Here is a 16,246-nt window from a genome sequence, read left to right on the forward strand (position 1 = left end):
ATTGAAATTTTTTGGAAACTCCAATTCATTTCTATATTTGGTACACAGATGTTTACTTCCTGGAACATGAACTTGAGGTACGTTGTTAAGGCAAAGGACCGTGGCCACCCGTATAAAACAAACTCCCCCGCGGGGTTTCTCTAAAAAATTTCGGGTGTCGGATAGGGGTGCCCTATAGATTTGAAGTTCGTGTCGTAACAGTGTGTTATGCACTGAGGCTGCGTCACGTAGAACCGGCGGTCATGGTATTGCTATAGATTTGTCGAAATGTGGGACGCATGGGTCTTTGAAATCTCCTTCCCTTTATATTCTTAGGGACAAAATAGACTTTAATTGAATTTAAAGTACCATATTTATAATTTTGCAATATTCGATTAAAAAAATGATTGAATCAATAAAATTTTTTATTGAAAATTACAAAATTTTCAATCACGATTGTGATTGAAAAATTTTCAGATTCAATTGAAGCAATTAATATTTTAATTAGAAATGGCAAAAATTTCGATCACGATTGTAATTGAAAAAAAAAACTTTATTCAATTAAAAACTCATTGAATCAATTAATTTTTTAATTGAAAACAATTTTATTTTCAATTAACTTTTTATGGATCACTTATGGATCCTGACAAGGATCGCTACCCCCTCATACAAATGAGGCTTTTTTATACCCACCACCGAAGGATGGGGGTATATTCATTTTGTCATTCCGTTTGCAACACATCGAAATATCCATTTCCGACCCTATAAGGTTTATATATTCTTGATCAGCGTAAAAATCTAAGACGATTTAGACATGTCCGTCCGTCTGTCCGTCTGTCTGTTGAAATCACGCAACAGTCTTTAAAAATAGAGATATTGAGCTGAAATTTTGCACAGATTCTTTTTTTTGTCCATAAGCAGGTTAAGTTCGAAGATGGGCTATATCGGACTATATCTTGATATAGCCCCCATATAGACCGATTCGCCGATTTAGGGTCTTACGCCCATAAGAGCCACATTTATTGTCCGATTTTGCTGAAATTCGGGATAGTGAGTTGTGTTAGGCCCTTCGACATCATTCCTCAATTTGGCCCAGATCGGTCCAGATTTGGATATAGCTGCCATATAGACCGATCCTCCGATTTAGGGTCTAAGGCCCATAAAGCCACATTTTTTATCCGATTTCGCTAAAATTTGGGACAGTGAATTGTGTAAGGCCCATCGACATTTATCGTTAATTTGGCTTAGATCGGTCCAGATTTGGATATAGCTGCCATATAGACCGATCCTCCGATTTATGGTGTTAGGCCCATAAAAGGCACATTTATTGTCCCATTTTGCTGAAATTTGGGACAGTGAGTTGTGTTAGGTACTTCGACATCTTTCTTCAATTTGGTCCAGATCGGTTCAGATTTGGATATAGCTGTCATATAGACCGATTTCTTGATTTATGGTTTTGGGCCCATAAAATGCTCATTTATTTTCCGATGTCGCCGAAATTTGGGACAGTGAGTTAAGTTAGGCCCCTTGACATACTTTTGCAATATCGCACAGATCAGTCCAGATTTGGATATAGCTGCCATATTGACCGATATCTAGGTTTTAGGTATTGGGGCAATAAAAGACGCATTTATGTCCGATGTCGCTGAAATTTGAGACAGTGAGTTTGGTTAGGCTCTTCGACGTTCTTCCTTAATTTTACCCAGATCGGTCCAGATTTGAATATAGCTGCCATATAGACCGATCTCTCGATTTTAGGTTTTGGGCCCATAAAAGAAACATTTATTATCCGATTTTGCTGAAATTTGGCACAGTGCTTTGTGTTAGGCTCTTCGACATTTTTATGCAACTTGGCCCAAATCGGTCCAGATTTGGATATAGCTGCCATGTAGACCGATATCTCGATTTAAAGTCTTGGCCCCATAAAAGGCGCATTTATAATCCGATTTCACTGAAATTTGACACAGTGACTTATGTTAGGCCTTTCGACATCCGTGTCGTATATAGTTCAGATCGATTTTGGATATCGACGTTGGATATCATGACAAAACACGTCGTGCCAAAATTCATTCAAATCGGATAAGAATTGCGCCCTCTAGAGGCTCAAGAAGTCAAGATCCCAGATCGGTTTATATGGCAGCTATATCAGGTTATGAACCGATTTGAACCATTCTTGGCATAGTTGTTGGATATCACGACAAAACACGTCGTGCGAAATTTCATTCCAATCGGATAAGAATTGCGCACTCTAGAGGCTCTAGAAGTCAAGACCCAAGATCGGTTTATATGGCAGCTATATCAGGTTATGGACCGATTTCAACCATACTTAGCACAGTTATTGGATATTATAACAAAACACGTCGTGCAAAATTTCATTCCAATCGGACGAGAATTGCGGCCTCTAGAGGCTCAAGAAATGTAGACCCAAGATCGGTTTATATGAGAGCTATATCAGGCTATGGACCGATTTGAACCATACTTTGCACAGTTGTTGGATATCATAACAAAACACGTAGTGCCAAAATTCATTCAAATCGGATAAGACTTGCGCCCTCTAGAGGCTCAAGAAGTCAAGACCCAAGATCGGTTTATATGACAGCTATATCAAAACATGGACCGATATGGCCCATTTACAATACCAACCGACCTACACTAATAAGAAGTATTTGTGCAAAATTTCAAGCGGCTAGCTTTACTCCTTCGGAAATTAGCGTGCTTTCGACAGACAGACGGAGGGACAGACGGACGGACAGACGGACGGACATGGCTAGATCGACATAAAATGTCACGACGATCAAGATAATATATACTTTATGGGGTCTCAGACGAATATTTCGAGGAGTTACAAACAGAATGACGAAATTAGTATACGCCCCATCCTATGGTGGAGGGTATAAAAACTCATACAAAAGGACGGTCAGAAACCGTTCAGAATTCTTTCAGAACTGTCGGAACAAAAATTTCTTCCGACAAACAGTGTAGAAATCGTTCAAAATTCTTTCCGAACTGTCGGAAGAAAAATTAAAACTAAACCCATACGAAACGACTGTCAGAAATCATTCAGTATTCTTTCAGAACTGTCGGAACAAAAAATTAAACAAAAAAAATATACGAAAGACGGTGAAAAATCGTTCAGATTTTTTTTCTTTTTTTTTTTTTTGATTATCGGAACAAAAATTCCTACCGACAAACAGAGCAAAAAGCGTTCGGAATTCTTTCAGAACTGTCGGAGGGAAAATTAAAAAAAAAAAAAAACATACAAAAAGACGGTCAGAAATCGTTCAGAATTTATTCAAATCTGTCGGAACAAAAATTCCTTCAGACAAACAGTGTAGAAATCGTTCGGAATTCCTTTCAAACTGTCGGAACAAAAGTTCGAAAGAATAACCATACTAAAAGATGGTCAGAAATCGTTCAGAATTCTTTCAGAACGGTCCCAACAAAAATTCCTTCCGACAAACAGTCCAGAAATGGATCAGAATTACTTTCGAACTGTCGGAAGAAAATTTCTAAAAAACCCCATGCGAAAAGACGTTCAGAAATCGTTCAGAGTTCTTTGAGAACTGTGGAAACAAAAATTCCTTCAGACAAACAGTCAAGAAATCTTTCAGAATTCCTTCCGAACTGTCGGAAGAAAAATTCAAAACAAAAATTCCCTCAGAATGTCGAACATAATTCGGAATGAATTCGGTAAGATCTTATCGGACGACTTCAGAATTTGTTCAGATTTGTCTGACATCAGTCATTTGGTTTGGTGGTTTAATATGAGAATGGACATTTTGCAGAAGAAAATGGAGGATGATAAAACTGAGTTCAAATATTGGGTTGCCCAAAAAGTAATTGCGGATTTTTCATATAGTCGGCGTTGACAAATTTTTTAACAGCTTGTGACTCTGTAATTGCATTCTTTCTTCTGTCAGTTATCAGCTGTTACTTTGAGCTTGCTTTAGAAAAAAATGTAAAAAAAGTATATTTGATTAAAGTTCATTCTAAGTTTTATTAAAAATGCATTTACTTTCTTTTAAAAAATCCGCAATTACTTTTTGGGCAACCCAATATAAACCAGTAAGGTAGGACAAAAGTCGGGCGGTGCCAACTGTATAATACCCTACACCTGCCCTATAAGTACAATGTGGGACCTTCATCCAATTCTGAAACAATTTTGATGGACTTTGGCGAGCAAATATGTTCAAACTATAAAAACTTCGGTTGGCAAATGACAACATTATGGCAAATTACCCAAAAATCTGACGAACACACATATATGACAGCTATATCTTATTCTAAACCGATTTCGGGCAGACTTCTCAGATAGTACGCCTGTAGTGGCTCTTGGTGTGAAAATATGGCGATATACATACATGACAGCTATATCTAAATCTGGGCCGTTTGCTATGAAATTCACCAGTAATATTGAAAGCCATAAGAAAATCCTTATTGCAAAATTTCGACAGAATCGGTTAACAAATGAGCACTTTTTTGCAATATTTCTCAAAATCAGATGAACATATATATGAGAGCTATACCTAAATATAATTTTTTGATACCGAAAGGGGGGCGGACCCTACCCCAATCAGGACAATATGGGACTCCAATGAAAGTTATTCAGGAGGAGAGTACGAATTTCATGTTAAAAATTGGGGCCAAGTACCTGAGGGCCGTCCAAAACCCCAAAACACCCTAAAATAGGTTTATTGGACAAACATGACAATATGGGAGTCAAATGAAAGGTACTCGGGAGTAGATTACGAATATAGTTAGGAAGAAGAATAGGATTTATAATTTTTTCATATCGGAAGGGGGCGGACCCTCCCCCGTTACCCCCAAAAACACCAGCCAAAATTAAAAGTGAACCGATAAGGACAATATGGATAGCAAATGAAAGGTATTGAAGAGTAGAATACGAATATGTTATTAAAAATTGGGTCCAAGTACCCAGGAAGTCGCCCTAACCCCAAAACTTCTAAAAGCAGATAAATTGAACGTCCATATCAATATGAGGCTCAAATGAAAGCTATTCGGGAGTAGATTACGAATCTGGTATATAAAATCAGATCGAAATATAGGGGGTCACCACACCCCTCAAAGACGCCCCAAATGGGCATACGACACATCATGACTATATGAGACTCGGATTGTTAGTTTGTTCCGTAGAATCAAAACGGCTGAACCGATTTTCTTAAAATTTTTACAGTTTGTGTAGGTTTTTGTAAAAGGAAAAATAGGTTATATAATTTTTAGATATCGTATGGTGGCGGACCCTCCTTCTAACTCCAAAAACGCCACCCGAAACCAAAAATGGACTGACAGGCACAATAGGCGTATGAAAGGTATTGGAGACTAGAAAATGAATTTCGTATTAAATTTTGGGTCCAATACCCGGCGGCCCGCCCCAACCCCAAAACTCCTCTAAACAGATATATTCGACGTTCCTATCAATATGGAACTCAAATGAAGAGTATTCAGCGGTAGATTACAAATATGTATGGCATAAAAAATTAGATGCATGTAATGGGAGATCGCCCCACCCCAAATGGGCATATCTGCCGACCACGGCTCTATGGGATTCAAATGAAAGATATTTGGGAGTAAATTACGAATATGATATTAAAATTTGCGTTCAAGTTTAGGTGGCGCTTTACCTCCTAAATACGTCGAATAGATTTATTGACTCATTAGGGCAATATGGGACTCAAATGAAAGGTATTTCAGAGTAGAAAACGAATTTTTTATTTTATTTATTTGAAATTATATATTGAAATGCCTGCACAATAAGACAAAGTCTTATAAATTACAGTACAGGTTTATAGGCGTAAAGTTCGGCCGGGCCGAACTTTGGATACCCACCACCTCGGGTATATATGTAAACCACCTTTCATCAAAATTCGGTGAAAATTTCATACCTTATACTCATATACCTCATACCGATCTGAACTATATACGACACGATGTCGAAAAGCCGAACATAAGTCGCTGTGTCAAATTACAGTGAAATCGGATTATAAATGCGCTTTTTATGGGGCCAAGACTTTAAATCGAGACATCGGTCTACATGGCAGCTATATCAAAATCTGGACCGATTTGGGCCAAGTTGCATAAAAATGTCGAAGGGCCTAACACAAAGCACTGTCCCAAATTTCGGCGAAATCGGACAATAAATGCCTCTTTTATGGGCCCTAAACCTTAAATCGAGAGATCGGTCTATATGGCAGCTATATGCAAATCTGGACCGATCTGGGCAAAATTGAAGAAGGACGTCGAAGAGCCTAACCAAACTCACTGTGTCAAATTTCAGCGACATCGGACAATAAATGCGTCTTTTATCGCTCCAAAACCTAAAACCTAGATATCGGCCTATATGGCAGCTATATCCAATCCAATCTGGACCGATCTGTGCGATATTTCAGAAGTATGTCAAGGGGCTTAACTTAACTCACTGTTCCAAATTTCGGCGACATCAGACAATAAATGAGCATTTTATGGGCCCAAAACCATAAATCAAGAAATCGGTCTATATTGCAGCTATATCTAAATCTGAACCCATCTGGACCAAATTGATGAAATATGTCAAAGGGCCTAACACAACTCACAGTCCCAAATTTCAGCAAAATCGGATAATGAATGTGGTTTTTATGGGCCTTACACCATAAATCGGAGGATAGATCTATATGGCAGCTATATCCAAATCTGGACCGATTTGAGCCAAATTAACGAAGGATGTCGATGGACCTTACACAATTCACTGTCCCGAATTTCATCAAAATCGGATAAAAAATGTGGCTTTTGTGGGCCTAAGACCCTTAACCGGAGGATCGGTCTATACGGCAGCTATATCCAAATCTGAACCGATCTGGGCCAATTTAACGAAGGAAGTCGAAAGGCCTAAGACAACTCACTGTCCCAAATTTCAGCGAAATCGAATAATAAATGTGGCTTTTATGGGCCTACGACCCTAATTCTTAGGATCGGTCTATATGGCAGCTATATCCAAATCTGGACCGATCTGAGCCAAATTGACGAAGGATGTCGAAGGGCCTTACACAACTCACTACCCCAAATTTCAACAAAATTGGATAATAAATGTGGCTTTTATGGGCCTAAGACCCTAATTCGGCGGATCGGTCTATATGGGGGCTATATCAAGATATAGTCCGATATAGCCCATCTTCGAACTTAACCTGCTTATGGACAAAAAAAGAATCTGTGCAAAATTTCAGCTCAATATCTCTTTTATTAAAGACTGTAGCGTGATTTCAACAGACAGACGGACAGACGGACGGACATGTCTAGATCGTCTTATATTTTTACGCTGATCAAGAATATATATACTTTATAGGGTCGGAAATGGATATTTCGATGTGTTGCAAACGGAATGACAAAATGAATATACCCCCATCCTTCGGTGGTGGGTATAAAAAAGCAAAAACTACATCCGAATTAGAAAACATAAAAAAATGCAAAATCTACATTCGAATTAGAAAACATAAATACAAAATTTAACAATAATAAATATAAAATTTAATTAATAAAAAAAAAACTTGAATCGGACTCCACTCATTGGTGAATATGTGAGAAGTTTTCCCCTGTTCCTTAGTAGAATGTTCATGGGCAAAATTTGCAATAAAACATTAAATTTTACGAAGAGCTAGAAAATAAATTTTTAAGCTTTGTTTCAAAAGTATGTGCATTGCTGATACCCTACAAAACATGTGGAAGTGTGTTCCGTTTGGAGGGTGTTTTGGGACTAGGGCGGCTACCAGCACTTTGCCGAGAGTATCTTGTGTGCGATGGGGAGGCGACTTATTCCTCTGTGGCTGGCACATTCCGTCTTGTCTCCTTTCTTGTGTACGGGACATAGTGTGTTGAGGTTCCAATCATCGGGTATGCGTTCTTCTAGCCAGATGGCGCAGACAAGCTGATGCATACGCCTTATTAACATGTCGCCTCCGGTCTTAAATAGTTCAGCGGGTAACCCGACGGCTCCTGCTGCCTTGTTGTTCTTTAGTCGGGTCACTGCTACTTGGACCTCATTCTGACTAGGAGGTAAACATTCTAAACCCTCATCAAGAATTGGTTCTGCGGTATCCTCTTCGTCACCAACGTCGTACCCAACATTTCCTTTCTCTTTCTGCGGAATAGACTTTTCTCCTCTCTCCTTTTCTGCCGATATCACTCCTTCATCTGGCGCATTGCCAATGATTGCAGGGTTGATATGCCCGCTATGGTATAATTCGTCACCGTTACGGAGCCATAAATTACAAATACGGAAATTACAAGTGTTATTTTGTTTTAATTTTGCAAACAATTAACGATTAACGCAATTCGCTTGGTTTTGTAGCAAACTTTTTGCCGTGATATAGACAAGAGTTTAGTTCAAATGTCGACATCAACAGTGATTAAACCGCTCAAACTATCCAAAATGATCGTAATAAAGTCCAATAATAATGCTTATCTTATCCATGGTTTTCCATAAGTTGACATAAATTCCACAACTGAAAGTTTGAGAATTTTTGTCTGAAGATCAAATTGTTCTGCTTTGAGACAGACAAAGTCGTTTCATATTTCTTCTTCGTTCAAAGTGTTAATATGCTGTAGAAATCGAATCTTATTCTAGGAAATATCATATTTACCTTCACAAAATTACTGGAATTCTTTCACTCGTTCCAAAATGCCGAGCTTATCCCAACAAACCGGTTGTTCTGCTGTATTATGATATTCTCAAAAATCTATGACCTATGATATTTGTATTCCATAAAACACTTGTTATAATTTATTTAAAATTCGAAAAAAAGGAAACATTTAAATATCGATGGAGGAACCGCGTTATATGCATTGCAAAGATCACCATTAATATCTATCAAAAATATGCACTTTGTTTTTTTTTTTTTTTTTGGTTTTGCAAACAGTAAATTTTTATTCCTTAGCTTCCTTATTAGCGTATTTCTCATTGTACTGTTTGTGCCAATCTAGATTTTGTTTGGTGACACTCTCACCACGTTTAGCTGCCTCCTTGCCGCTATACACCATAATGCCACAGCCGACCACAGTAAGAGCCATCATAATGTTGGCCAGACGAATGCGAACTTTATTGCGAGTGCGCTCCATTACATCGCGACTAAAAGAAAATTACCAAAACAAATATTAGTTGGAGATAACACTTCGGCAATATATTGGCTGCCCAAAAAGTAATTGCGGATTTTTTTGATATAGTCGGCGTTGACAAATTTTTTCACAGCTTGTGACTCTGTATCTGTATCAGCTGTTACTTTTAGCTTGCTTTAGAAAAAAAGTGTAAAAAAAGTATATTTGATTAAAGTTCATTCTAAGATTTATTAAAAATGCATTTACTTTCTTTTAAAAAATCCGCAATTACTTTTTGGGCAACCCAATAGTATGAATGTTATTAAGGACGACGTTTCAAAAATGCTAATAGCAAAAAGGAAACCAAGGACTCTATTCCTCTTAAACGATTGTGTCCACAACAATATTCTGGGATTTAAAAAAAATTTAACCAAATATAGCAGCAAGTCTCTAAAAAAGACGAAATTACTTCCTACGCCGTTGTTAACCACAACGGACTATTCTTAATTTTATATTCAATTTTCAATTTTCACCGCTGAAGCCGCTGGCATCTTACACACCATACAACTCGTCATAAAACCTAAGCGAAAAACTATTGGGTTGCCCAAAAAGTAATTGCGGATGATGTTGTTGTTGTAGCCACATTCTCATGTGGAGGTGGCGATCCTCGTCAAGCTCATGTAGGTGAGCAAACTCGTTCCGTTCCAAAGGGCCGATCGCCGCGGGAACACGGTAGCAATTGCTTATTTAAAGGTGCCAATAACTCGCCTTGTCATATCGAGCATCATAGGCGCTCAGTATTTGTACAAAAGCCGGTGCCGCCCGACCTCTCACTAAGACTCTGCGCTCGATACCGCTGATTGTCCGCGATTGCCTTTGCAGCTACTCCATATGGAGCATTCCACTATCCTCAACCAGTGGACATGCCCGGTAGCTCACAGCTAAGCTTCTCGTGACAGCAATGAACACCACACAGATCGGACCTCGCTATTCCAGCCTGTGTGGTGCTCACAATTATCCCGTGCCAGGTTGATGCTGATGGCCATAGTAGCCTATTGCTCACTTTCTTTCTTTTTATACCCTCCACCATAGGATGGGGGGTATACTCATTGCGTCATTCTGTTTGTAACTACTCGAAATATTCGTCTGAGACCCCATAAAGTATGTATATTCTTGATCTTCCTTCCGAAGGAGAAAAGCTAGCCGCTTGAAATTTTGCACAAATACTTCATATTAGTGTAGGTCGGTTGGTATTGTAAATGGGCCATATCGGTCCATGTTTTGATATAGCTGCCATATAAACCGATCTTGGGTCTTGACTTCTTGAGCATCTAGAGTGCGCAATTCTTTTCCGATTGGAATGAAAGTTTGCACGACGTGTTTTGTTATGATATCCAACAACTGTGCCAAGTATGGTTCAAATCGGTCCATAACCTGATATAGCTGTCATATAAACCGATCTTGGGTCTTGACTTCTTGAGCCTCTAGAGGGCGCAATTCTTATCCGATTTGAATGGATTTTAGCACGAAGTATTTTATTATGATATCCAACAAGTGTGCCAAGTATGGTTCAAATCGGTTCATAACCTGATATAGCTGTCATATAAACCGATCTTGGGTCGAAGATGGCTTAACCGATTTAAGCTTATTTTTGTATGTACCATTATAATAACTCAAAAATCCGAATCTGGTGTTAAGTTTGGGGTCAAGCTATTGGGTGAACCGCTACACTAAGATATAGACCGATCTGAACCATATTCGGCACAGATATCAAAGATCTAAACACAACTCGTTGTGCCAAATTGCAGCCAAATCGCCAGCCAATAATTACGGCTTTAATAGGCTTAAAACCTTAAATCGGGAGATCGGTCTATATGGGAGTTATGATAAGATATAGACCGATCTGAACCATATTTGGCAGATTTCAAAAATCTAAACACAGCTCGTTGTGTCAATTTTCAACGAAATCGGGAAATAAATACGGCTTTTAAGACCCTAAATCGGGAGATCGGTCTATATGGGAGCTATGCTAAGATATAGACCGATCTGAACCATATTCGGCACAGATAACAAAGATCTAAACACAACTCGTTGTGGCATATTTCAGCCAAATCGGCTAATAAATACTGCTTTTATGGGCTTCAAATCTTAAATCGGGAAATTGGCCCATATGGGAGCTATACTAAGATATGGACCAATCTGAACCATATTCTACGCAGATATCTGTGAATTTAACACAATTCGTTGTGCCAAATTTCAGCCAAATCGTATAATAAATGTGGCTTTTCTAGACCTAAGACCCTAAATCGGGAGACCGGTACAAATTTGGACCTAGTAGATTCTTAGAATACAATTAGAGGAAAATGGGGTTTAAGAGGACATTTATACCCACAAAAGCATTTGGAATCCAAACCATTAAATTATTACCTTCATTGGCTATGACGGAACATTTGTCCCATTAGCCGAACTTAGAGTAGCGTTCAATGAGCTTGGATTTTATGCGCTTCTTCTAAAATCTTCTAAAATCTAAAGTTTCGATATGCCTTTCACCGCTTTATCTTTCATCGAACTTTTGGTCGACCCGGTTTGCGTGTGCCACAGTGGTCGCCTTCAAAAGACTTCATGCAAATGCAACTTTGCCCATGAACAAACAGTCCGTTAACAAACAGGAGCAAACTTCTCACATATTAATAAGCGCTGTTCGAGTCAAGTTTAAGCTCAATGATAGGGAGCCTCCTTTTTATAACCGAGTCAGAACGGCGTTCCGCAATGCGACACCGCTTTGGGGAGAAGTTTTGTACATGGCATAGTACTGCACAAATGTCGCCAGCAGGGGATAACCAACTCATACAGTTCGTGGTTCATACGACGCCGATACTCTCCATCAATGGCAAAGGGTACATACATTTTACGAAGAATCTTTCTCTCAAACACTCCAAGCACTGCCTCGTCTGCTTTCATATATACCCATGCCTTGGAACCATATAACAACATAATCCCATGGCAGCCGGTTGTACGTACCGGATTGACCCGATGGAGTCCTTCATCGGCAAGGGCTCAGTACCTAACACACTGCTACAATGTGCTACGTAAGGATCGCTCAAGGAATGGAAATGGGAGTTTGGCCTTCGTAATACACCATTTCGAGCAATATAAACCCATCTCGACTGCGTCTGCGCGTGTCGCTCGTGACCCCTACATGGAGTGCATGGGGATAGCAGTCAGGTTCGGTACTACTGTGTCCCAATTAATGGCCAAGCTTACAACCCCGACATAAGTGGTTTACTATCTGGTCATAAGAGTCTGGTTCTAGGGGACTTTAATGCACATTACACTTCATGGCATTCTCCCCTAGGTAACGACCAGCGTGGCATAGCTTTGGCAGAGCATCCACGGTGAATGAGGATGCCTCCACTAAGATTACGAGGAGGTGCAGCAGCTCGCCAGACATTTCCATTGAATCCCCTGATCTCCTGAGTGACGTATCCTGGCAAGCCGTCATCTCTTTGGGGTCAGACCACCTTCCCATAATTCTCACCATCGACCGACCACCCGACTTCATAACCTCTGAGCGCCGGACGGCTGGCTTCAGAGAGTATACCAATCGCTGCTTCAGTGAACTGACATAATTAACGCAGCAGACGCTCGCTTTATACCAAACTGCAAACTTTGCCCATTAACATTCCACCAAGGAACAGGGGCAAACTTCTCACATAACAATGAGTGCAGTCCGATTCAAGTTTTAAACTCAATGATAAGGGGCCTCCTTTTTATAGCCGAGTCCGAACGGCGTGCCGCAGTGCGACACCTCTTTGGAGAGAAGTTTTACATGGCATAGTACCTCACAAATGTTGCCAGCATTAGGAGGGGAAACCACCGCTGAAAATTTTCTCTGATGGTCTCGCCAGGATACGAACCCAGGCTTTCAGCGTCATAGGCGGACATGCTAACCTCTGCGCTACGGTGGCCTCCCGCTTTTATACCAGCCTGTCGAATACCCCAAGTGCGGCCCTATTTCCCGGTGCAGGCAGTGGTACACGAAGAAGAGCGTGGTACCCCAGAATCAGCGAGCTGAATCTGGAACATAAGCGGAATTTGTGGCTGAAACACTTGGAGCAATGTAACTTAGTCATCGGTTTAGGCAAACTGTGGTCTACTGTTAATTCACTCTCGCACCCCGCTAGACGGGATGACAGGACCTTAGTCACTTTATTCAATTCAATTTATTGTGCATCCCGGGAGTGACAGGGCAAGGAGGAGAGTCATTCGCCGCATTCGTGGTCTCCGAGCAGATGGACAGCCACCACAATTTGCCGTGGCTTCAAGCAGCCTAGGCCATGTGATAGGACGGTCCTCGTGGCACTGGACCTATCGAAGGGATTCGACACGGTCAGCCATGCCAAATTATTTGAGGACATCGCCAACACGTCCCTCCAGCCAGGCCTGAAACGCTGGGTCGCGAATTATCTGTGTGGTCGCCAGTCAAGGAATTTAGGGATTAAGAAGTCAAAGCACCGTAGAGTGGAACAGGGAGTTCCCCAAGGTGGGGTGATATATCCGACACTGTTTAACCTCTACCTATCCCCCATTCCACCCCCTATAGACGGAATAGAGATCGTATCATATGTGGACGATTGTACGATCATGGCATCAGGCCCCCACACATTGATGACATCTACCTTAAGGCTTCTGGGAAGCCTTAATGTAGATCTACATGATCTAGAGCATGAGGTTCAGCGCTACAAGAGAGAACCTCTATATCAAGCGGCATATAAAGCAGGTCTAGACAACACTCACCGTGGCGCAGAGGTCAGCATGTCCGCCTATGACGCTGAACGCCTGGGTTCGAATCCTGGCGAGACCATCAGAAAAAAAATTTTTCACCGGTGGTTTTTCCCTCCTAATGCTGGCGACATTTGTGAGGTACTATGCCATGTAAAACATCTCTCCAAAGAGGTGTCACACTGCGGCTCGCCGTTCGGACTCGGCTATAAAAAGGAGGCCCCTTATCATTGAGCTTAAACTTGAATCGGACTGCACTCATTGATATGTGAGAAGTTTGCCCCTGTTCCTTAGTGGAATGTTCATGGGCAAAATTTGCAATTTGCAGACAACACTCATGCAGATGCGGTAAATGGCTACCGGGTGAATATAGTCCTTGGAGAACGTCCGCCTTCCATTGCACCCGAAGAAATTGACCTCCCCCAGCAAACCAGAGTAGTTCTGGCTCAATTACGTTCCGGCAGATGCAGCCGCCTCAACTCCTACAGATCAAGGATTGATGCCGACGTGCAAGATGTATGTCCCGAGTGTTACCAGGGACCGCACGATACACGTCACCTGTTTAACTGCCCAGCCAGACCCACTCGACTCAGACCCAGATCCCTGTGGACGCACCCCATCTTAGTCGCAGAGTTCCTGGGTCTTGATGCTCAACAGAATCACACTGCTACAACAACAACATTGGATATTTAAGGTGGCCAATAATTCGCCTTGTCATTGCGATTATCATTGGCAATCAGTATTAAAGTAAGAGTCAGTGCCACCTGACCCCTCAATGAGAATTTCCTCTGGAAATCGCTGATTGCCTGGGATTCTGGGGTCTTTTTAAGAGGGTATCAGGACTAAGTAAGCTTTTGATTCAGACAGCAAGTGATGTTGTTGTGTTCTACACTGAGGCCGCAGCCCTTGCCTATGAAAAATCTCAACGGGTCAATCCGGTGCGTACACCCGGCTGCCATGGGATTGCAAGACTACAGACCATCTGTAGTCACTGCTATAGGATCGTACCTAGGCATGTATATTGGAGTCTTCTACGGCTTGCAGTTATAAGCGTAGAAAGGTCTCTGGTAATGGGCTAAGCATTTTAAAATGTCATTGTTTTCGATAGTTTTCTTATTTTACTGCTATTCAATAGGTCACAGATTGCCATTGGTTATTTAAAGGCGCCAATTTCTCGCCTTGCCGTATCGAGCATCATAGGCACTCAGTATTTAAGCAAGAGCCGATGCCACCCGGCCTCTCACTGAGACTCTCCACTCGATACTGCTTATTGTCCGCGACTGCAGTTGGAGTCGATATCCGCAACCTGTGAACGCGTCCGGTAGCTCCCAGCTAAGCTTCTCATGATAACGAAGAAAACTACACAGATTGGAGCTCACAGTTTCGGCCTATGTGGTGCTCATAGTTATAACGTGCCGGGTAATATACAAGATTTCTCAGTTTTTATTTTTGGCTGGCTATAATCGAAGTTTAAACTTTTCTTAAAACTTTGCTAAACAAAAGCTGCAAGTGTGAGCATCAAATAATTCCTAATGATCTTAATGACATTTGCAATGATTTCCACACACTATATGCAAGTATGAGAAATCTCAAACATTCATAAAGAAACAAAACCCCCAAACTGATTTATTCAATTAAGCTACCCTAAAAATAACATGTAGATGCTACATATACACAGCAATATATATGTATATATATGCAACATTTTCGTCATAGCAACTTATAAGAGCTCCAAAACGGTATTTATTTTAAATTCTGAGTCATGGATCTAAGCAACACTCTTGTGAGATCGATATTGGACTTAAGATTCAAACTTAATCGAAAATTCTTTTTACTGGTACATATAGGGGAAATTTGAAACCTGCTAGATAATGCTCCCGAAAGTGTTGATGATAGCTCATCCTTTAAAATACACCTACCTCACAAAGTTTGGTACTTCTTCGATGGTCTTATATTTCCCCGTCCATACCAAGAAACGTTTTTCCAAATTGTTGGGCTCATGGTTGTTGATTCCCTGCCTGCGTATTTGACTAGTGCCAATGAAACGACGCACAAGAGAGCCCGACTGGTTTATGGAACGAAGGAACATCTAAAAAGTAACAAACTGAATTAATATTAAAACGCTTCCCAAAGATTCTGGAATAAATACCACTGGCTGCTGCTTTTCCCGAGAGATGTTAGTTGGTCAGATGAAAATTATACAATAGAAAACAAACTAAGCGGACAGATAACAGCTGAAAATGAAAGCACCGCAAACAGCTGGTGTTTGAGTTATAACAGGTTGAGCGACAAATCACAATGCAGGATGACGACGACAAAAAAATTTCCAAAGTATGTTTGACTCCAGCAGTTACAACACTAGCAAGAAACAAAACATACGTAGGTAGAAAATAAATGGAAAAGT

The 16,246-nt window shown here is 40.6% G+C and overlaps 1 protein-coding gene across 1 annotated transcript; it reads right to left on the minus strand.

Moving 5' to 3' along the window:
* Positions 1–8,720: 8,720 nt before the first annotated feature.
* On the minus strand, positions 8,721–16,096 carry LOC131994050 (UPF0389 protein CG9231). The gene is made up of 3 exons (XM_059360187.1): positions 15,992–16,096; positions 15,762–15,931; positions 8,721–9,094 (listed from the first exon to the last, which is right to left on the minus strand). Exons 2-3 carry the CDS (start codon positions 15,929–15,931, stop codon positions 8,893–8,895), a joined length of 372 nt encoding a protein of 123 aa, XP_059216170.1. The 5' UTR covers positions 15,992–16,096; the 3' UTR covers positions 8,721–8,892.
* Positions 16,097–16,246: the final 150 nt, after the last annotated feature.

The sequence above is a fragment of the Stomoxys calcitrans genome, chromosome 1 (assembly GCF_963082655.1).
Source record: "Stomoxys calcitrans chromosome 1, idStoCalc2.1, whole genome shotgun sequence".
NCBI classification, from domain to species: Eukaryota; Metazoa; Arthropoda; class Insecta; order Diptera; family Muscidae; genus Stomoxys; species Stomoxys calcitrans.